General features: G+C 44.5%; 1 protein-coding gene across 1 annotated transcript in view; it reads right to left on the bottom strand.

The window, feature by feature from the left end:
* The window catches only part of LOC126481456 (uncharacterized), a 156,640-nt gene extending 133,791 nt beyond the window's left edge, over positions 1 to 22,849 (bottom strand). Inside the window, exon 1 of the mRNA XM_050105227.1 lies at positions 22,727 to 22,849. Coding sequence (XP_049961184.1) covers positions 22,727 to 22,734 — 8 coding nt within the window. The 5' untranslated portion in view covers positions 22,735 to 22,849. The remainder of the gene's footprint in view (positions 1 to 22,726) is intronic.
* Positions 22,850 to 23,839: the final 990 nt, after the last annotated feature.

Here is a 23,839-nt window from a genome sequence, read left to right as displayed (position 1 = left end):
AGTAATCAGGTCCCTCCCTACAAAAAAGGCGCCAGGGCACGACAGTGTCACAAACCAGTTAGTCAAAAAACTCCCACCCACAGCGATCACACATCTCGCGAACGTCCTCAACGAGATTACTCGTTCCCGTGAGTTCCCAGCTTGCTGGAAACATGCGGAAGTGGTCGCGATACACAAACCAGGAAAAGACCCTCTATTCCCGCAGCACTACAGGCCGATTAGCCTCTTGCCAACACTCAGCAAGATCTATGAGCGCCTCCTGCTAAAACCCATGCAAGAACATATTACCAGAGAGCAAATTCTGCCGGATTTCCAATTTGGATTCCGGCAGAACCACTCTGCCCCACAACAGGTCATGAGAATGGTTGAAACAGCCACAGAGGGCTTCAACCACAGAGACTACTGCGGGATAGTGCTACTAGACGTAGCCAAAGCCTTTGATTCAGTATGGCATAGAGGGCTACTCTACAAGTTGTACTCACAAGGGTTTCCAGGGAGCATAGTTCAGCTAATCAAGAGCTACCTCACGAATAGGACTTTCTCCGTCAAAGTAGAAACTGCCACCTCCACCAGAAGGCGTATTCGTGCCGGGGTGCCACAGGGATCGGTCCTGGGCCCCGTATTGTACAGCTTGTACACTGCGGACACTCCAACGGCCCCTCTGGTGCACACCGCGCAGTACGCAGATGACACAGCCTTTTACACGAGAAATGCGAACAAGGACCTGGTCATTCGTAGGCTACAAAGGGTTTTAGATGACACAGAAACCTGGGCCCGTCGCTGGCGCATCACCATCAACTCGGAGAAGACGCAGGCAATGCTGATTACCCGCAGGCTCGGAAGGCGCGAACCTCCTCAACGTCCCCCCCTCCACCTCCACCTAAATGGAACCCAACTCCCTTGGCGTAACCTTGGACTCTCGTCTTACGTGGAAACCCCACATAGACGAGGTCCACAGGAAGGTCTGCGCCAGAATGTCCATCCTATACCCTATCCTGAACACAAACAGCTCCCTTCCCTGCCCAGTAGCAGTAAACGTTTACAAGGCCCTGATCCGGCCAGTAATGGAGTATGCGTGCCCTGTCTGGGGATACGCGGCAAAGCAGCACCTGGACAAACTCCAGAGGCTGCAAAACCGCGCCCTCAGAAGGGCACCGCATCTACCTCTCGGATTCCCCACAGACGACCTGCACGCCGCAGCCGATATCCCACGCCTGAGAGAGCGTTTCCAGGATCTGGCAAGGGCCTTCTATGAAGGTACTTCCAGATCCGGAAATGCACTCATCCACTCCCTTGGTCGGTATGACATGTCCCGCGATAAAAACAAGCGCCCTATGACGATCTTCGACGATTAAGTCGAAGAGAAAAATCCCAATACCCAATCCCTAATCCAGTTCCTTCCCATATATCACCAATCATCTCGCCTACCTCAGGCAAGTCCCAGATACACACACAACAATTCATCACATATCACAGACACCAAAAATATATAGAAAAATCACACACACATGTACACAGGGGAGTAAAAGCCAAAAGGCTACAAACTCCACCTCACACTTCCCCAAAGAGGGGAAAGTATTAGAGGAATGCAGCAGCAGCAGCACCCTTTGTCTTAGTGACGGCTTGGGCTCTGCTGAAGACACTTTCAATTAGGTGTCTATATGTGGGGGGAATGGCAGCCCATTCGCCCTAAAGAGACGAAATCAGAGAAGGTAATGATGTTGGACGCTAGGGTGTGGCGCGAAGTCTAATTCTAACTCATCCCAAAGATGCTTCATCGGTTCAGGTCGGGACTGTGAGCAGATCACACCATTTCATGAACCACTGCCTCACACGGATGCTCCTTAATTAAAATATGCGTTATCAATCTGACAATCATCGTCTCTGAACTGCTCCTCTACTTTATGCAGTAAACAATGCTATAAAATATGTCCAAATCCTTCCACATTTGACATTTTCTAAAGCGCAATGCGGGGACCACAACCTAAAAAAGAATCTACCCCCCTCCACCCCCGCCCTCCTTACTTCACTGTTGGCACGGCAAATGACTACAGCTACGGTTCTCCAGGCATCTGCCAAACTCAAACCCTTCAATAGCATTGTGACACAGAACAGCGTGATTCATCACTGCAAATAACGGGTTTCCAGTTATCCACTGTCCAGTGGCGTCGTCATTTACACCAACTCAAGCATCACTTAACACTGGCTACAGAAATGCGAAGTGTCGACCATTTTAATCCATTCTTTTTAACTCCTACGAACAGTCATTGTGCTAGGTAAACTGCCGGTAGCACTTTGGAACTCACGAGTGACTTCTTCAGCTGATTTCATGCATTTTCGTACAACCATCTTTCACAATGTGCGACGATTCCCGACAGTACATGAAGTACTGGTCTTGGTTTAGCTTTGGTTGTTCATTTGCGTTTCCACTTCACAATCACATCAACAGTCGGCTTGTGCAACCTTAAAAGTGTTGAAATGTACCTGATATATCTACACTCCTGGAAATGGAAAAAAGAACACATTGACACCGGTGTGTCAGACCCACCATACTTGCTCCGGACACTACGAGAGGGCTGTACAAGCAATGATCACACACACGGCACAGCGGACACACCAGGAACCGCGGTGTTGGCCGTCGAATGGCGCTAGCTGCGCAGCATTTGTGCACCGCCGCCGTCAGTGTCAGCCAGTTTGCCGTGGCATACGGAGCTCCATCGCAGTCTTTAACACTGGTAGCATGCCGCGACAGCGTGGACGTGAACCGTATGTGCAGTTGACGGACTTTGAGCGAGGGCGTATAGTGGGCATGCGGGACGCCGGGTGGACGTACCGCCGAATTGCTCAACACGTGGGGCGTGAGGTCTCCACAGTACATCGATGTTGTCGCCAGTGGTCGGCGGAAGGTGCACGTGCCCGTCGACCTGGGACCGGACCGCAGCGACGCACGGATGCACGCCAAGACCGTAGGATCCTACGCAGTGCCGTAGGGGACCGCACCGCCACTTCCCAGCAAATTAGGGACAGTGTTGCTCCTGGGGTATCGGCGAGGACCATTCGCAACCGTCTCCATGAAGCTGGGCTACGGTCCCGCACACCGTTAGGCCGTCTTCCGCTCACGCCCCAACATCGTGCAGCCCGCCTCCAGTGGTGTCGCGACAGGCGTGAATGGAGGGACGAATGGAGACGTGTCGTCTTCAGCGATGAGAGTCGCTTCTGCCTTGGTGCCAATGATGGTCGTATGCGTGTTTGGCGCCGTGCAGGTGAGCGCCACAATCAGGACTGCATACGACCGAGGCACACAGGGCCAACACCCGGCATCATGGTGTGGGGAACGATCTCCTACACTGGCCGTACACCACTGGTGATCGTCGAGGGGACACTGAATAGTGCACGGTACATCCAAACCGTTATCGAACCCATCGTTCTACCATTCCTAGACCGGCAAGGGAACTTGCTGTTCCAACAGGACAATGCACGTCCGCATGTATCCTGTGCCACCCAACGTGCTCTAGAAGGTGTAAGTGAACTACCCTGGCCAGCAAGATCTCCGGATCTGTCCCCCATTGAGCATGTTTGGGACTGGATGAAGCGTCGTCTTACGCGGTCTGCACGTCCAGCACGAACGCTGGTCCCACTGAGGCGCCAGGTGGAAATGGCATGGCAAGCCGTTCCACAGGACTACATCCAGCATCTCTACGATCGTCTCCATGGGGGAATAGCAGCCTGCATTGCTGCGAAAGGTGGATATACACTGTACTAGTGCCGACATTGTGCATGCTCTGTTGCCTGTGTCTATGTGCCTGTGGTTCTGTCAGTGTGATCATGTGATGTATCTGACCCCAGGAATGTGTCAATAAAGTTTCCCCTTCCTGGGACAATGAATTCACGGTGTTCTTATTTCAATTTCCAGGAGTGTATTACTCAGGTGATATCCAATGACCAGCCCACATTCGATCTCACTGGGCTCTCCAAACTCACCCATTCTGTTGTTACTGCTTCTCTCTTCCTATACTGGCGGTCTGCCTTTCGTGGCACTGTTCCACATTACAGAGGGGTGTTCGAATACTTCTAAGCAGACAGTGTAGTCACTGCACTCCTAGGGGGCTGCACCGCTCCCAGCAGCAATATACCATTAGTAAGCCTGATGTTGTTGGCTCCTACCACTGTGCAAAACCTTTGTGCCTGCCAGTTACATTGGAATCATTTCTGTATGTGAGAAATTCTCCAGAAAATTCCGGTCTTAATTAGGATTTAGAAAGGATTTTTGACATGACTGGAGACACTTCAGTGATTTTTTCCCTGTTTGAATTTCAGAGTTCGTACTTTATTTTCGCAGGAGAGAGTGGTTTTTAACCAGTTTGACAGTCGCTATGGGGAGTTGTGCACAGTGGTGGCTCAATATCACAATTTTGTATCCTAAATAACACATAGGAAATAATGTAAATCAGACTATAGGTCTGCTCATTCAAAACTATCAGGTTAAGCAAGGTGTAGCTGTGACACATCAGGAAAGGCCGCAATTATAAAAGTAAATATAAAAGTGTGCACGCATGTGAGTGCACATGTGTATGTTTCCTCCAAATCTCCATTGTAACCACTGGGTACCTTTCAATCAATTTTGATACACGTACAACTTACTACAGTATCAGGGAAGAAGTACTATGGGACAAGAACCACATAGCTAAAACAGTTTTCTGGGTGGGGGTCGATGTGGTGAAAATGGTAGGTAACCCCTGACATCTTGACTGCACTGCACAACAGGCATGTTATTTGAGTAGCATCAGAACCTAGGGGAGGGTGACAAGATGGGCAGATGGCAGGAGGAGATGGACAGAGAGTAAGAAGAGAGGAGAAGGTACCTGCAATTTATGTTACATATACGACACATGTGAAGTTGCTGGTAGAAAGCTAGTTTGTTGAAAGTTTCGATAATTTTATTTCCCACAGCAGATTGTTAATGTTTTTTTCAACAAAATCAATGTTCAAATATATTTGTGTTCAGAATCTTTCCCCATCATGGTGCATCACACTCTGAATGAAATGCTTTGAACTTTCAGCAGCACTGTGGCACTAAGCTCGATTTCCAAAACTGAAAATTTTGACAAGAAGTTCGAAAATGTAATTCCTTTCAAAAGATTCCACCACCCCATTTTTATCCTTAAGGTAGCACATTTGAAGTATTTGTCGTAGAAAGGAGGCAGCTCCAATCTGGGGGAGTTTGTAGCTCCTATTGCTGTCTTGTAAAAAAAGTTTTTTCGTACTGTCCAACAAAGATGTAGCCACTGTCGTTAGTTCTCTTGTTACTGAAGAGATTGAGCTGCGTCTCCCACTGGCGTGTTTTTTGTTGCTTCTGAAGTTAGGCTCTTTGTTGTACCCAAAGACTTACGTGATTAGTTTACAAGAACGTTACAGAATAGTTAGAGTGGAGTGTTTTCCAATCATCTCCCATGTTTTTGGTTTTAATAAATACGCTGCAGCTGACATTGTTGTAGTTTTCATCTTCAAAGTATACTGTTGAAAGAATATGAGCGATTCGGAAGAGGACAAGACTATTTAGGTTCATGCCTATCGATAAATCATCTGATGGGGAAGAAATCCCTTCAGGTGAAGTACGTGACAACAGTAGTTGCAATTCCTTTCGTAAAAGTGAAAAGTTTTGAAACCCAGCAAACGGAAACGAAATGTTAGGCAACGACGAATGATAGAATGCCAGACTTTCAAAATCTCAAGTGAATAAAAGAAATTATGCCGAGTTACTGGCTGTGATAGTGTGTGCCAATACCAGCGTTTCGATGACAGAGGGCACATGTGGACTCTGACCATAATTTACTGGTAATGAAATGTAGATTAAATCAGAAAAAACTGCAGAAAGGTAGAAAATTAAGGAGCTCGGACCTGGATAAGTAGAAATAATGTGAGTTTGTCGTGAGTTTCAGAGGCAGCATTAGGCAGGGATGGATTGAAACACGGGATAGGAATACAACAAAAAACGAATGGTAGCTTTGAGAAATAAAATAGTCAAGCCAACAGAGGATCATACAGGTGAAAAGCAAAGACCTGATAAAATCCTTGGGTAAATCGAAAGGCACAGAATTTAATTCAAGAAAGGAGAAAATATAAAAATGTAGCAACTGAAGCAGGTAAACGGTAATAGAGACGTTCAAAAATGAAAAAGTGAAAAATTAGTGTGCAGGAAAGGCTGGAGGAGAAAAGCGTGGCTGTGGAAACACGCTTAACTAGGGGAAAAACATATGCCATCTATTTGAAAATTAAAGAGACGTTTAAACACTCTTTTGAATATTAAGACTTTAGGTGGCAAGGCAATATCAAGTTAATAAGAGAAATGTGGAAGGAGACAAAGCACTAAACAAGGGAAATGAACTTTAAGGCAATATTATACAAAGGGAAGATGAAGTAGATGAAGATGAGATGGCAAACGTGATACGGTAGAAAGAATTTGACACAGTACTGAAAGACCTAAGTCGAAAGAAGGCCCCTGGAGAAGACATTCCCTGAGAGCCGGCCATGACAAAAATATTCCACCTGATGCATAAGAAATTTGAAATATTCTTAGACTTCAAAAACAATGTAATAATTCCAGTACCTAAGAAGACAGGTGCTAACAGATGTGATTATTACCCAAATATCAATTTAATAAGTCATGGTTGCAAAATACTGGTACAAATTGCTTACAGAAGAATAGAAAACACAAAAGCTGATCTCGGGGAAGATCAGTTCTGGTGCCGTGGGAATATATGAACACGCACGACAACGGTGACGCTAAGACGTATCTTAGAATACATGTCCTTTAAAGAAAGGCAAACCTAAATATACAACATTTGAAATTTGAAGTGTTAGACGAGGCTTTTGATAATGTTTACTGGAATGCACTATACACTGATCACCCGGAACATTATGACCACCGACCCACTATCGATATAAACCCGTCAAGGCGATAGCAGCGTCAACTAGCGAGGAATGACTGGTAGTCAGACACGCATGGTGCATGCAGTATCAGTGAGCATGCTGTTCTTGTGTAGAATTGGGAGGCGCGAGATCTATCTGAGTTCGACCAGAGGGCAGATTGTGATGGCCCAGGGACTCGGCACGAGCATTTCGGAAACAGCACGACTTTTCGGGTGTTTGAGAGTGCTGTGGTGTCTTCAACACGTGCCGAAACTAAGGTGAAACCACGTCCAGACGTGAGTTTCGGCGACCACCCCTCATTACAGATATAGGAGGTTGTAGGCTGGGCAGACTGGTAAAACAGGACAGGCAGCGGACAGTGGGGGCATCAAGATCAGACTTGAATGTTGGGCAGAGTACAAATGTGTCTGAACACACAGTGCACCGAACACTCCTTACGATGGTCCTCCGCAGCCGACGACCCATGTGCGAGAGAATGTGAACACCACGACATCGGCAACTGCGATTAAAACGGGCTCGTGACCATCGGCACTGGATGTTGGTGCAGTCGCAGAGCGATGCATGGTCCGATGAATCTCTGTACTTTTTTCATCATGCCCACGGGAGGGCGCGAATCCGTCGTCTTCCAGGGGAACAGCTCCATCTGTACTGCGGGACAGAGACAAGCTAGTGGCGGCTCCATTATGCTCTGGGGAACATTCACTTGGACATCCATAGGTCCAGTGGAGCTCGTGCAAGGCACCATAAAGGCTTATGAGTATCGAACACTGGTTGCAGACCACATACACTTCTTCGTGACGATCATATTTCCCGAAGGCAGCAGTATTTTTGAACAAGATAATGCGTCATGTCACAAGGTCAAGAGTGTGCTGGAGTGGTTCAAGGCCACAGTGGCGAGTTGCAATAGATATGCTGGCGCCCAACTCGCCAAATCTGAACCCGATCGAAGACATCTGATGTGACCGAACCTGGCATCAGAGCTCATCGCCCCCTCCCCGGAATTTACGGGAATTAGGTAACCTGTGTGTGCAGATGTGGTGGCAACCCCCTCCAGCGACCTACCAAGACCTCATTGCTTCCATGCTACGACGCGTCGCCGCTGTTATCCATGGCAAAGGTGGACATATCGGCCATTAGGTAGGTGGTCATAATGTTCTGGCTGATCAGTGTAATTATGAAGGTTCACAGCTGGTACAGAAACCACACTGCAGTTGTAACAGTCAGCGGACATGAAAGGGAAGCAGTAGTTCAGAAGGCAGTGAGATTGGGTTGTAGCCTATGCCACCACCCCCTCCAACGTACAGTTTTTACGTTGAACAAGCAATAAAGGAAATCAAGTAGAAATTCGGAAACAAAGTAAAAGAACGCAAAATTAAAATTTTGAGGTTTGCCAATGACGTAATACGGTGAGATGGGAAAGGACTTGGAAGAGCAGTTGAACGGAAAGAATAGTGTCTCGAAAAAGAGGATATAAGATGAACATCAACAAGGGCAATGGAATGGAGTCGAATTAAACCACACGATGTTGAGGGAATTCGATTAGGGAATCAGACATTAAACGTACCTGAGTTTTGTTCTATCTGATGATGGACAGATGTAGAGAGGACATAAAATATACACTGGCTACCGCAAGAAAAGCATTTCTGAAAAGAGAAATTTATTAACACTGAATACACGCTGGCGGAAAAAAAGTCATATACCTGGAAATACCTGGAAACAGGACGTCGATTTTTATCCGAAAACAACAAATGCCACATGGTGATACAAGTACTGATGATGATTTCAATGTCTTCCGCCAACAGATAGCATAGTGGCATAGCTACCAGAGTACCATCTGTGTCTGCCTTTTAATATGGAATGCCCACAGCAAGCAGGAAACCATGAGTATTGGAGCTAGGTCGGTTCTATTCCAAAGTACCGTTATCCAAGATGGCGGCCGTGACATCACAAGACACACCCCCAGTGACATAATCCCAGTTGGCGGCCATGACGTCACAGACACCCACAGTGACGTCATCCAAGAGGGCTGCCATGATGTCACAGACACACTTTGTGCCAGTTCCTAGGAGGAGCTGGCAGTCAGGTGGCTGAGGTTAGTACAAGTGTGCTTTATTTCCATCAGTTTTCTTAGGCTGGTAGCGAAAGTGCAAGTGACCTATCTTCCCACGATTTTCTTAGGTGTGACGCATTATCATGCTGGAATTTGAACTGTCCGCCATTTTCGGGGAGTAGGAGGGGGAGGAGGGGGTTAGGTTAGTGGAGGTAGCCTAAGTGTTGTATCTTCCCGCCAAAATCCACCATCTTGTATGACATCATGGTGGCACACTCTGGTGGCGACGATATTAACTAAGCCAGTTGGAGCCCAGACCCAGTGGCGAACACACACGCTTGAAAATGGTTACATAATAAAGAGAAGCCCATTTTTCCCGCCATTTTACTAGGTGTGACGCATTATGATGTTGGAATTTGAACCTCCCACAATTTCTACTGCCAAAATCAACCGTCTTGATTGACGTCACTGAGGTGGTGTGTGACGTCACGGCCGCCATCTTGCATGACGTCACTGTGGTTGTGTGTGACGTCACGGCCGCCATCGTGGATGACGTCACTGGGGTTGTGTGTGTGACGTCACGGCCGCCATTGTGGATGACGTCACTGGGGTTGTGTGTGACGTCACAGCCGCCACTTTGGATAACGGTACTTTGGAATAGAATGAGCTTAGCTCCAATACTACCATGCCACGGAGGCACACACTGTTTGCTGCAGCCAACTGAGCAAATTTGAAAGGGGCCAAGTTGTGGCCTTCCGAGTGATGGGGTGTCCTTTTGGAGAACTGCCACCCAAGTTGGACGTGCTGTGTCGGTTGTGCAACAATGTTAGCATCAGTTTTCACGTGACCATTCTCAACCCATAGAAGAGGTTCTGGACGCCCACGCAGCACAGACTCCCGCCAGGGCAGCAGTGGCAGATCGTACAGCTACCACAGCACAGGTAAGAGGGCTTGTGATCATACACATGTCAACACGAACTACTGCGAACCAGTTATTAGCAGTAGGACTGCGGGCACACATACCTGTAGTCCGTCTTCCACTCGCGCGACGGCATCGACGTGCACGGCTCGACTTGTGCCGTCAGAGAATCACTTGAAAGATGAAAACCCGCGCCATGGTCTAGAGTGATGAAAGCAGATTCTGCCTGCATGCAAGCGATGGTCGTTTGTGCATACGACGTAGACCTTGTGAGCGATGTATGGTAGAGTGAATTCGCTCAAGACACACTGGCCCCACCCCAGGCCTCATGGTCTCAGGTGCCATAAGCTGCAACTCTTTTCCATCTTTGGTGTGTCTGGAGGGGGCGTTAACCAGCGCTCGGTACATGCATGATATTGTCAGACCTGTCATTTTGCCGTTCTTGCAACAGGAAGGTGACGTGGTTTCCCAACAGGCCCACACACTGCACATGAAACTCAATGTGCTCTGCAAGATGTGCAGCAACTTCCCTGGCCAACACGATCTCCAGACTTGTCTTCACTTGAGCACGTGAGGTATACGATGGTATGAGAAGTGACTCGTGCGACTTGCCAACCGACAACTTTTAGACAACTGCGTGAACAGGTCGAGCAGGCGTGGAATAACGTATCCAAGGACAGCATTCTTCTTCTGTACGATCGACTGGATGCCAGAGTCAGTGCTGCATTGCTGCCTGTGGAGGCTACACCACGTACTAATATGGGTGTTTCAGCATGGTGTGATACCTGGTAACTCAGAGCCGCTTGCGTTATTGATCTGTAACTGGACTCCATATGCACTGTTGTAATAATAAATCATAAGTGAATTGGAAAGCTGTAAAACGTGTACTGATTTTTATCTTGGCTGTGCATATTCAAGTGCTAGATAGTCTCTTCTGAATGGATTTGTCTAGAGTGTAGCCTCATACATAAGTGATGTATAATTTGCAGTTCAGATGAGAACAAAATAGTAGCTTTTGCAGTGTGGATGCAGATAATTTTGACGATCGGATGGGTAGGCAACGTAGCTCATAAGGAGAAACTGAATCGTACTGTGGTGAAAGATTTATGGCACGACTTAAGAAGAGACCAGTTGATACTACACATCCTAAGGGAGTAAATCATCGTCAATTTGGTATTGGAAGTAAGTGTGGGGGCTAAAAATTGTACATAAGGAGCAACGGATATGTTGCAGTAGTTATTCAGAGAAAATGAGGTTCACAAGACAAGAGTACCGTGGAGAGCTGCTTCGAACCATCGTTCAGACAAGACCGCAACATAACTGATCATGAAAAATTATACCTACTAGGATTTTATAAAACCAAATGAATGTAACTCATTTGCAGGAACATTGTTTCATGATCCCAAAATTGCACTAAAGTGGCCAGCAGATTTGCGCTGCTATTCGAAGTGTTAAGTGGGAAGAGCTTTGTCAGGACTGATGGCAGACCAAAAATACTAATGGATAGCCGACGATTTAACAAATTTCAAACTACGCAAGTCTTTTTTACAGACACCATCGAACTGATGAAGTGTGTGAGTTACAATGAAGGAAACAGCGGCCCAATATTTAGAATCTGTGCAATTGAATAGTCTCTGGTTTGTAGACTTGAAATTAGTCTTATCGCACAGCTTCACTCTGCGATCAAACAGAGTTTTCAGTTTTACAGAATCATCGAATCACTGGAGCAAAGAGAACATTTTCAGCCAAGTACATCTGGTATCTTATCAGTTTCCTTTTTCACGTCCGTACGCATTGCATAACAACTAATAAATAGTCAATTTTAGCTGCAGAGTACTTGATTTTTTAATTATCGTAATCTGCCGTTTTACATGTTTCTTTCAAATGGATAAATCGTCCGGCGTCATAAAACCCCTTGTTCCAGCCGGCTTATTGCAAACGAGATACATTTAAAGTTTTCAGAAAGTCTAATCACACCAAAAAAAGCTACGTAATTTTCTGTTTCTATCTTTCTGGCAGATTAAAACTACCTGCCGAATCGGGACTCTAACCCGAAGACTTTGCTTTTCTTTCCATCTGTTTTTTCATCGCAATATCGTCAGTGATTCTTTGCGCATGTCGCACGAAATTTTTCATATTCTGTCGATGAGAACTGCACTCTTTTTTTTTCTATCATTACACGGAGAGTCCCGTGGCCGAATATGCTGAGCTACCTCCACGGCTGACAAATATCGAAGCACGACACACGGCCCGCCATCACAGCTGTACTTATCTTCCACCTCCCAAACTTCACAGAACTCTCCTGCATGCCTTGTGGGACTAGCTCTCCCAGAAGATATGATGTAGCAGAGACATGGCTTAGCCAAGGAACAGGAGGGGATTGTTTCACTTCAGCACTTTCCCGTGAAAGGCAAAGGTCCCATGTTCAAGTCTCGGTCCGAAACACAGTACTGGCCGGAAGTTCCAAATCAGTGCACATTACGCTGCTAAGTGAATGTTCATTCTAGATTTTTTTCCCTTTGCAGTCCTGGAACGCACTTAATATCGCAAGCGCCACAGTACTGTAGCAAGTCGATAGATGAGCAAAAGCAAAATGGCGCAATCCACCTTTTTATCAGCTACGCCATTTTGTTTGGCTCCTCTAGCGGCCTGCTATGGAACTGTGGCGCGAAGATTCCAGTGTGTACCAGGACTGCAGACGTATACCTGGAAAGAAAAAATTAATTCTATACATATCTGAGTGGTGTTTGTTCTGTCGATCATGTCTGACATAACAGATATCATGATGACACGGCTGGTACTAAGCTACACGTAAACATGAAACGTAGGAAGGAGAAGCAAAGGGAAAGGATGTGTGGGCACTTTGGCGATGCAGTGGCGAAAGTTGAAAATTTGTCATGGACCGGGACTCGAACCCGAATTTACTGTTTCTCATGAGCGGTTGCCGTAACCGCTTGCCATCGAAAGCAAGAAAAGCACGCTGCAATGCAGTGCACCTCGTCCATTAAACTCACTACTTGCAGATCCTCATTCTCATAGGCATTCGTACGATATTTGTGCATTTGCAATGAAACAAACGTCTAGGAGCCGTCCCCATTCTTTTTTTCCGGAAATGTATAAATCTGACTGGTCTCTCTTCTGTCGAACATGTCCGACACAACAGACAACAGTCGCGATAATGCGGCTCGAAGTTTATTCCTGTGCCAATGCACAAATATTGTCCGAACTCCTACGGGAATCAGGATTTGCGGGAAGTGAATTTAATGGACGAGGGACGATGTATTGTAGCGTGCAATAATTTGGAAATCTGAGTCGATCAAGACCGTGCCAGGAGCCGTAGCGGTTAAGGCAATTGCTCATGAGAAATGGTAAATGACGGTTCGAGTTCTGATCTGGCCTGGCACAAATTTTCAATCTTCGCCACTGCATTACCACAATGCCCCTTGCGGATAGCCTTCACGATTTCCCATTCATTCTTGGCCTTTCCTTCCTACATTTCGTGTTTACAAAAAATTACTGTACTTCGAGGCAGTAATTAAAACACGACTATCCCTCCTACATGAAAAATTAACAATACGAAAGTTTGGCGCCTTACTCGTTAACACAAACCAAAAGCAAATGCCAACAAGTTTTTCTTATCAAATCTGACCATGTTTAATACGATTGATTTTGTTCGCCGATCTGATATTGCGTATGAGACTAGAATCCACTACTTCACACGACTACATCGCAGGAACTAAACAGCAAAGTACAGTATGAAAGACAGTGACCTTTTACCGAAGAATTTCACCTAACGAAAATGTTATGACCAAGATTTTCTGGTATAGGTAGGGGATTCTTCTTAGTTACGTTGCAGAAGGTAAATAATTTCTTCTGTATCGAATGGTAGGGGAAAAAAAATCCATGAGAAGCTCCTCCAGCACAAAAGAAAAGTATCTTTCATTGAGTGTAATACTTCTGTCAGACGCGCTTTAAAAATGATTGAGGTATTTGAAGTAGCAAATACGAATTATTAGAATATTTTGGGCAACCGTATTTGGTATGCTCTGATTTAAATACCGTATATTTCAACATTTAGAGAAACCTGTGGCTGAGAAACCTTTGAGTCCGGTGTACAGCTTATAGGATCCCAACATAATTCTGCAAACCTTTCAGAAAATTAGGAGCAGTTCTGACATATAGTATAAAATATTATCACTGACACGCCGGGAAATTTTCTGCAGGGTGGCGCACGAAAAACTGGTCCAGAGTATACAGACTTCTCGCCAATTACGCACGAATTGTTGCCCGTCACGAAAAGATGCAGCAACAAATGGATGAACATGTAATAATTAGACTTCCGTACTGACAATACAAAACCTAGTCGCAACAGCTTCGAAACAGTAGATGACAAGTGGCGGGCGACAATTGGCAGTCTATATTTTGTTCATCATAAGAATAAACCTGAAGTAAACAAACACAAACGCGATGATGGTGAGCAGCCGCGTCAGGAACCATAACACACGTACGCTGGTGTAGTTCCGCTCTTGGAAGTAGGTCCTGCTTATGTATTACAGGTCTTGTTACTCTTTTACGGTAAAATAATCTTGAATATATTCTAATGTGTTAACAGCCATCAATGCCTGTCTTAATCACACTTTAGTTATTGAGCTTTTATTTTAAAAAACGTGTACAGTCGTAGCGTCTGTACCGTTGTGTTCTGATTGTCGCGCTACTGATACGTAGTGGGAAAATTGCTGACGCTGCTTTCCTACTCCGTAGTGAAACACGCCGTGGAACAACGTTAAAAAGCGTCGAGATACAGATTGCTCGCAAAGTTTTTCATACGTTTACAGAAAAAAATGGCTTTTAGGTTTCCCGAGGGCGTTATTTACCAAATTTAAGGCTCTGTTGTAGAAGCGATGCAGAGCTGAATCTTTATCGATGTAGATTTGAATGGGGGATAGCCAATAGATCCAAAGTTCAAATCTCGATTTGGCTTTCTGCTCTTTGCGTTCTATTTTGAATACCTACATCTTTTACGTATAAAAGATAATTAACACGAAAAATGCAGTATTCTTGTTTCTAATTACTTACATATTGCACGCAAAATTCCAGTTGTCATTGCAAACATAAATTCTCGATCATCCAGGATTGTTTTGGTTGATTGGTTGGGTGTAGAAGGGATCAAACTACGTGGTCATCAGTCCTGAGATTAAACAAAACCGATAAAATACCACATTGAAAGAAGGAACTACAACATCCATAAAATGATAAACTATTGACAGGGAAGGAAGGAAAAGGTCAGAAGACCTAATGCCGAGCGAAGGTTATTTCCGGAATGCCAACAGCGAGAGATGGTCTGGTAGTCGATCGACAAGTTCATTGCCAGGAATCCCAACATGGCCTGGGAACCAAATGAAAACCACCGAGCATCCAAGCTGAGCGAGGAGAGAAAGGGAGTCCTGGATAGCGATGACCAACGGGTGGCGAGGGAAGCACTGGCCGATAGCGTGCAATCCGCTCAATGAGTCACTAAGAATAGTGAATGATAGTCCTGAGCAGGAGCGGATATGGTCCAAGATTGTTTTAATTCAAACAATACAACGAATTAAAGTTTTTGGACATAACCCAAATAAAAAGCACGTCCATTATTTTATACCACAGATGTAGTCTCTCACGTAGCTGAGTGATAAGCGTCGTAGAAACATAGAAACAATTTTCACATCTAGCACCCCATACAAATGCTGTATTTTTACAACTGCCACTGTATCACTACAATATGAAGCAACAGAATTGATCTGGAACCAAGTTAAGAGATACATCGCGAGTAATAACAAGACATGTAAGCTGCCTGACTTACTGGAACTAATGCAAGAAGCTGTGTCACATGTCTGCCAACCAAACGATGACGGGATACAGATCAGCACGTCATAAAAGGAGACAAGGCGGTGCTCTGATGGCTTCGTGGATTCTATTGTTGATCGACTTAACGTCAACGAGGCAGATGCGTTTCAGTACTCAGATGTATGTATCGGATTCGTTTTGAAAGCAGTTGAGAAGGCGAAGACCGTAAGTAATATCTACAGTGGCTTCTGTATTTAACTATACAATGAAATCCTTTCAATAGGCTTTTGAGTCACACACAGCTCGAGCAGAAAAATTAACGTGTATTTAAGTTAGGTATTTTCATTACTCTTGTTTGTAATTTCAGTACTGTGTTAGGTAAGAACAAGAGCATGCTACGCTTTCCGTCTGCTCCCCTAAGAAGCGTATTACCTGAGTTCTGGCGTATATTATTTCATTTTGTTTAAAAATTAAATGACATTCAAAGCTATATTATTTATTTGCTCGTTTCTTTCTACGTCTTAAAAGCAACTGCTGACATCTACAGGTTAGCTGGTGGACCAGCTGGCTGGCCAGTGCTGTTGAAGTTAAAAGCGCCGGTGAAGCTGTTTTTACGGGTTATCGCTCAGTCGATGTGCGCGTAATTACAACATAACCTTACAACAGTACTTGACTGTATTCGAGGCACATGAAACGAAATCTAATGAGATTCCAGCAAACGCGGAAGAAAACACTGTGTACTGCTTTCTTCCGATTTACTCTTACGATGAACATGGTCTAGTACTCGGGGCCGGTTTTTCGTGCGCCACCCTGTACTAGGGGAACAAAGCACGGCCGGTGGTGGTCGCGCTAACAGGTCTGTGCCTGTCTGGCCGGGGCGAACTCTCAGTGCGGCATGGCACCTTCCCCAGCTCCGTCGCAGCAAAAAAATATCCTGCTCCGGTTGTCTCAGTCTCCGTTTAAGGCGCTATGTGACTCCGCAAAGGTGAAGGACACCGCTTTCTCAATCGCAGGGGACGCACCACGTAATAGGATGTAACGTGACCGCTTTCACCAGCGCGAATCCTTGTCTGCCTGGAACCGAATGATACGGGAAAGGTAGAGGGGGTACTGGGTAGGAGGGGAAGCGGGTAATGGGAGAGGGAAGAAACTATATGGAGAGGCGTGTCTCGGCCTTCCCCACCATCTTCCAGTCAGGTGATCCGAGCGCGACATCCGTCAAGACTAACCTTCCCGTGACTCACCGGCAGCTGAATTGCCTTATCTGTACGTCGTATGCAGTTCCGTGTCCTCATTTCATTTAGTCCGCTCTGACAAGAACAATGGTACAGACAACAAAGACATTGTGCACTATAATATATATTTAAGAAACGTAGTATGTAATTACATTAAGTCGCGTGTTTCAAGAGTTTCGCTTACACACACACACACGCGGCGACTCTGAGCTGCAAGAACAATAAATGCAAATGCTTGTCATACGAAGTAAGGTAACTGATATTGAGACAATGCTGATCCATAGCAGGTTAAAACTGTCCCGGCACGGGATTCAATCGAAGGTACACCTAGACATACGCAAAAAAGAGGCAATAAAAGATGACTGACTTGTTATGCACCTGCTCTAACATTGTGTTAAATATACTTCAGAGCAGTAATGAAATTCACTCTGCCTACTGTACCACCGATTATCATTCAATCATTAAAAAACACCTTTAACCTTCCAATGAACTAAACCAACGTTTTTACTGTATCTTTAACACACACAGTGCCCAAGAGACGGACAGAATCTGATCGGAGACTGATATGCCAAGAACCAGGGAACACACGATTCTTTAAAGAATCAAACTCCCATGGATAAAAAAGCTTCAAAAGTGTGATTAATGTGTTACATATTTGATTTTGGGCACGAAATCGAGTAACAGTTTAGGAAATGTTTGAAATTGTGTGTAAAGTTTGCTGGAAGTCGCGAAGTACTTTCGTTCTCAAATACTGGATGAATATAGTCAGTGTATTTGTGTTCCGTAAGTTCTGCTGCCTCAGCACACGCGGTTTGTAAGTGTAATACTTGCCTTACGTCGATAATATCGCGAAAAACAATTTTTTTTTGTTGCCCCCGGAAGACTTTAGGCAACATGCAACTGATACAGGGTTTCGGGGTAGCGTTTTAGCAGTATACATCAGAAAGCATATCCATCGTTTTCTTTTCGAACAACCCACTCCGGCATCTGCCATAATCTGTTAGGGTAAACAGGGTTTGGATGACTGAACGTAGATTTCAAGGGCCCGCTCCTCTCGACTGCAGCAATACTCTAATAAGCAAGTTAGTTCGACACACAGCCCTACTTCCTACTCTGGGACACACCCTCTTTGCAGACACTACACTCCAGAATCCCCGCAGCAATGGGGGCCATTCATTCCGACGAATTTTCAACCTGCAGAGGATTTACGGTGGCCACCTGTTTAGGCACGCTGAGGCATATCAGTTACTAGATCACTGGTCATTTGTTCTCATGTCAGTTCCATCCTATAGCCTCATTAGCGTATTTTATCTTCCAGCTGTACTAAAACTGAAATACTTCGGGGGATGGAACTCAATACATTTACGATCTGCGACAATGTAGTGTCCAACGTCTACGATGTCAGACAGAAATAAGCATCACAGATCACCTTTTTCCCCTTATCAGAGGTTACTGGTAAGCTCTCACGCTGTCGAATGTAGTTGTCAGAATTCGTAGTATTACAGTCTTAGCATGAATACTTTCACTCGGCGGCGGTATTCTAGCGTGCTGAAACTAACCAATTAAGATTCTGCTCCTCAATCAGTAAAAACAGAATAATTTCAGGTTTATCTGGCTGTTTGTCCGTCTTTCTAACTGTTAAAAGCCTTTTTCTCAAGAACGGGTAGTCGCATCAATTTGAAAGTTGTGCCGCAGATGTCTACAGTCACTGGCGGAGTAAAAATTGAAGTCAATGAAATCAAAAGACGTAAGCATTTACGTCATATTTTGATATTCGCATAGTCACTCATCAAAACCTATAGCTTACTTCCCTTTAGGCTAGAATCACGAAATTAAGGTTTCACACTACAGGTAAGACTCTGAAAATCATTAAGTTGAAATTACAGCACACGCAAAATTTTTTGTCATTTGCTAGCCGATTTAACTTAAAACATTCTCGAAAGTCTTGGAATTCATGGGACCAACATCTTGCCATTATCAGTGTCGATAAGAAAACGTCTGGATTCTCGATTCCCAGGATCAACGAACTGTCTATATACGTAATTAAATTCTACGGAGTCCCCAGAGCGCGATCCCTACTTGCACCTGCCCTCTTTTTTAATTCTCTTTTGCAAGTGATAGTGCGGGTTGTTTTGACATTCGGCCCCTTGCAGAGTCGCATTCTTTTCGGAAAAAATATCCAAAATGGGCTAGAAGGGTGGCAAAGGGAATTCCAATTAGGAATATTTGGAAGAGACTTCCCAGATTTAGCATGCGTCCGATTAAGGGAAAACTCCCAGAAACTTTGCTGGAAACCATGGGATTGCAATTTAAATTTAATGATTTGTTGTCTACTGAACCACACAAAAAAAATTTTGTGTATACCTGTGCACATGAGGGTGTGTGTTGTGTGTATAGTAGCCTGTGAGATCTAAAACGAAACTTTATATAACAGGCGGGCTTCAGCTCAGCTATATGCATCTCATAATGTTTTACCCTTTTCTAGCGAAGGACGTCACGAGCCCCAGTGTAGCGTTTCAACCAGTCGCTGGCGTGTAGTTAGGCGTAAGAACAGGCGTCAAATTTCCAGCTCACTGATAGATTCTGAAGCGTCAAATTCTCGGTATAGCTCTTTAGCTGTTTGAGAAAGCGCTCGCACTACCTGTCAATACTTTGCGTTGCAGTATAATTAAGCGATTCGCGTAAGGTTTACGGCCCGAATTTGAGTCCAGTGCTCTAACCACGGAGCCACCTTTCTCGGTGCGTAAGGATTTCGTAGATTTTCTACCGCTGGGGTGCTGCGAAGGTGGCGTTACCTGGAAGAGAATTTTGTGACTGTTTAACAGCACTGCATAGCTTTTGTCGCTAAGTCGTGAACAAGTTTTACGGTTTCGAGTCTTTTCGGATATCGTCTGAGCAGAAATAATTTGGCACTGCCTATATTCTGTAATTTCAATACATATTACGAAACTAAATGGCTCTGAGCACTATGGGACTCAACTGCGGAGGTCATTAGTCCCCTAGAACTTAGAACTAGTTAAACCTAACTAACCTAAGGACATCACAAACATCCATGCCCGAGGCAGGATTCGAACCTGCGACCGTAGCGGTCTTGCGGTTCCAGACTGCAGCGCCTTTAACCGCACGGCCACTTCGGCCGGCGCGAAACTAAAGCCATGAAGTATGCAGTATTGCATGGAAGTCCTTCGACAACTGTATCGGGTCGCTACTCGCTGCAAGATACCTCGTAGCAATTTTTCTGAAGATATGTCGCATTTAAAGTAACTGCAACGGAAGAAGTTTTTCGAAGCACAGAGAATGTACTTATTATAACATGCAGAACCAGAGTGTCTTCATAGCTTCCAAATGTAGATAACATGCACTCATTCTTAACTCCGCTTTCCTAGTCCTCAATCGATACAAGGCTGAAAACTTCTAATCTATGACATTTTTCTCCGCTTTCGGGAGTTCTTTGCTGTCATAATATTATCGTCAATAATTACTGATAAATATATTGCAACAATATCCGTCATTGATTGCATCGATTTAGAGTAGATAAAACGCTTCAGCGTTCGTTACCTACCCTCTGTGGTTCATTTTTATCTTCGTGGATAAAGGGGTCCATTATGGAAGCAGAGCCAAGCTCACGACAGGAAGCAGCTTGCTTCCTCCACAGCAGGTTTACGTAAACGGGTGCGCAATGTATTTCGTTAATTCACTCAACTGGTTATTGAAAACGCTTCTACAGAGTCAAATGCAAACTACATTTTGCCACTTTAACAGCGACAGTTATTTCATATCTCACATTTCAAGGACAGTAGTGTGTTGTAATCTTCCAAATGCATTCTAAACACAAAAACGGCTTCAGCGAGTCTCGGCGTGTTCACATAGGGTGTCAACAGCACGTCACGTCGCACTGCTGGGCATTTACGCCGTTTACAGGCTGTTTACGCAGGTGTACAGTTTTAAATGTTTCAAAACGCAAAGAAACAACAGACTTTGGATGCCAATGAACACTGATTTAAATCAATGGTGGAACTTGAAAATATGTGCCGGACCGGGATTCGAAGTCAGGTCTCCTGCTTACTAGGCAGACACACTGACGACTATGCAATCCGGACACGTCAGTCATCGCAACTGCACGGACTACCCTAGCATGCCTCCTGTCAGACCCAAATTCAACTTACCCACTATTCTCATTGCTCGCGGCACTTCGCGAATGGAGGTGTACTCTTTCGGACACGTCCGAAAGAACAGACACCACATATATCAAATGTTTCTATTCTGTCGGGTACCAATCGTTGAAGGAACTGTTAAATCTTCGCAGTGACACGAAAACAAGGAAGCATGAAACAAGATTTAGACGTCACGTCACGAATATCAAACCGTGAATAAAGGCGACGAGAGCAAATTAACCTGCGCATGTTGAGGTGTTAGCAGAGACGCGCCAGTCATTGATGAGGCAGTAACGCGAAGCCACCGGGACCGTCCGCAAATGTCACATCATTCTTATAATACTCTACATGACGCCCCGTCGAAAGCTGGAGTGAATGGCATTCGGATTACGTTGCGGTATTACGTACTGTGTGGAATGACTTCATAACTTACGTGCGTATTACGGGAGTCCGTGTTACACGCTAACGGCTGGCAACACTGCGTGACGCATTGCCGAAAAGGAGTACCGGTATGGTGTTTGTGGTATGTTTGTAAACTAGAATTGTAGTTGGAAGTCTCGGATCAGAAATCGTGTTCCTGTTAAAGACGACTCCGACAATACTATCACTTTACAGCACCATTATGTATTTATGCCTTTAGCTATCTTTATATACAAATGAAGTGAACATGACCTAACCTGAGCAGGCCTTTATGGTATAAATCTCATGCCACAGAAGAACCTACGATGCAAGGTACGAATACACTTGCGCGTTCTTAAATTTATACGCACCTTCATACTAAGTCAGCAAAACATCAGTTTTTTTTCTCATAAATACTACAAAAATACATTACCTGATATGACATGGACAGCAAACCCTCCCACGAAACCAATATTAAAATTAGTTTTAAGTATGGTTGTGCAATGTTACACTGGTACAATAGTCTTCTCTACCCTGCCACGAAGTGAAATTTTGGTGGCACAAAGGTATGTAGCGTAGCCTGCGGTCTACCTTCATTGCACATTTAACGCGTGTTTCTCCATACATAAAATATAAGGTGCATTCAGAAAAGCTTCATTGTCCCGAGACAAATCTCCGACGCGCATTTTGGTTCTAATATACATATACGGAAAAATAATTTTCTGGGCCTTTTTTTACGTCTATGAAATCTTGACAATAAATAAGAGACTTGTTGAAATTTAAAAAATTCATTCTGTGGCGTAATTACCGATAGTATCTCCGCTATATTAACGTAATCAACTGGAAGAGTGTTTATTTTTTTCACCAACTGAACCCGGAGTGATGTAGGCAGTGAATGAGAAGCGGGGTGCTACAAAACTTCTGATGTACATAATGTAAGAACGTTTGACATTTCACCATAGTTTTCATGGATGATATGGCCATATTAATTTTGTACCGTAGGTACAACCAATGCTCTGCAAAGCATTCCAAGAAAACATGAAAACTTCAGATCGACGTTTAATGTTACAACCCATAAATATACATTACCAGCCCCAGGTTACAAATTCACATAGAATGCTTCGATAGGTCCTCCACATCCCACTGTCAGTGTGTATTTTTTGGATAATGAAAGAAATCGGAAGCAAGAAGGGAAAATTAAATTATTACTGACCTGGTCATAATAACTTCTGAGTGTTCACAATTGTTTCCAGAATCTTTTCAACCTCAGCACGCTCCTATTGCAAGCACCAACCCCACAGTCACTTGCGACCACCTGTAGAACCTCTCCCCACGCGTCCACACAAGCTACTGCCGATGCCACCAGAGACATCTACAGGCAGTAGGCACTAGGCACTAGTTGCTCTAACGATGCCACCTATACGTACAAACCGAAAGTAGCGTCGGAGGTTCAACACTGCTCGGGTTAGGTGGCGTTAGGTACAGTACATTAAAAGCAGAGATAATCTTGAAATTGAAGTGTACAGAATCTATCAGTATCTTGCGAACAGAAGTACGGACTACTATGTTGAATATAGCAATAATGATCAAACTTTTGAGATGATAATATACTTATTGACTTCGTCATAAGAAGCCAATTCAAAATTGTAAAGTAAGCGTTTACGTCGTTTGTGTTCGATATCACGGCAAAATGACGTCGATAGGTCAACTCGCACTAAACAAAAGTAAACATCAGTGGAACTGGACGTGTTCACGTATTGTCACACTGTGGCCTGTAACATTTGACACTACATAGAACTTAAATCCAACGCTTCATCTCGCACAGCACCAAACTGTGACAGTCAGATAATGAGTAACGTCCGTGATACGGTATCAAAATTAGGAAACTAGCAGTGGCCAAAGCAAAATGTGTAACAAAAGTTCAATGATAAAAGTTGTATAGTATACTCACAAGTGAAAAAAGAAAAATTTTAAAATCATGAATACTTGGTGTTCCGCAGTTTTCAGACATGAACACCTGTACACCATGGGCTGTATTAGAAATGCTTTATTTGCCAAAACCGATTTTCCGGTCTATATCTTATGGTCTGTGACATCTGATACCGGGAAATAAACAACTGTATATCTACATAAATTACCACAAATCTGTAGATGTACATGGAGTGGCAGTAATATGTCTACTTGCATTATGTACTTCTAAAGCAATGACATGCTTGTTCGCTAACACGATAGGATCTGAATTCTGCCCAATAACAAAGTACACAATGTGACAGCAGTAACATACATGACAGACTGCGTACTATCGAAAACCAGTTTTGGCAAATAA

This window comes from Schistocerca serialis, chromosome 5 (assembly GCF_023864345.2).
Source record: "Schistocerca serialis cubense isolate TAMUIC-IGC-003099 chromosome 5, iqSchSeri2.2, whole genome shotgun sequence".
In the NCBI taxonomy this organism is placed as follows: Eukaryota; Metazoa; Arthropoda; class Insecta; order Orthoptera; family Acrididae; genus Schistocerca; species Schistocerca serialis.
The sequence above is the reverse complement of the archived record's forward strand: the minus strand, read 5'-3'. Positions and strand labels throughout refer to the sequence as shown.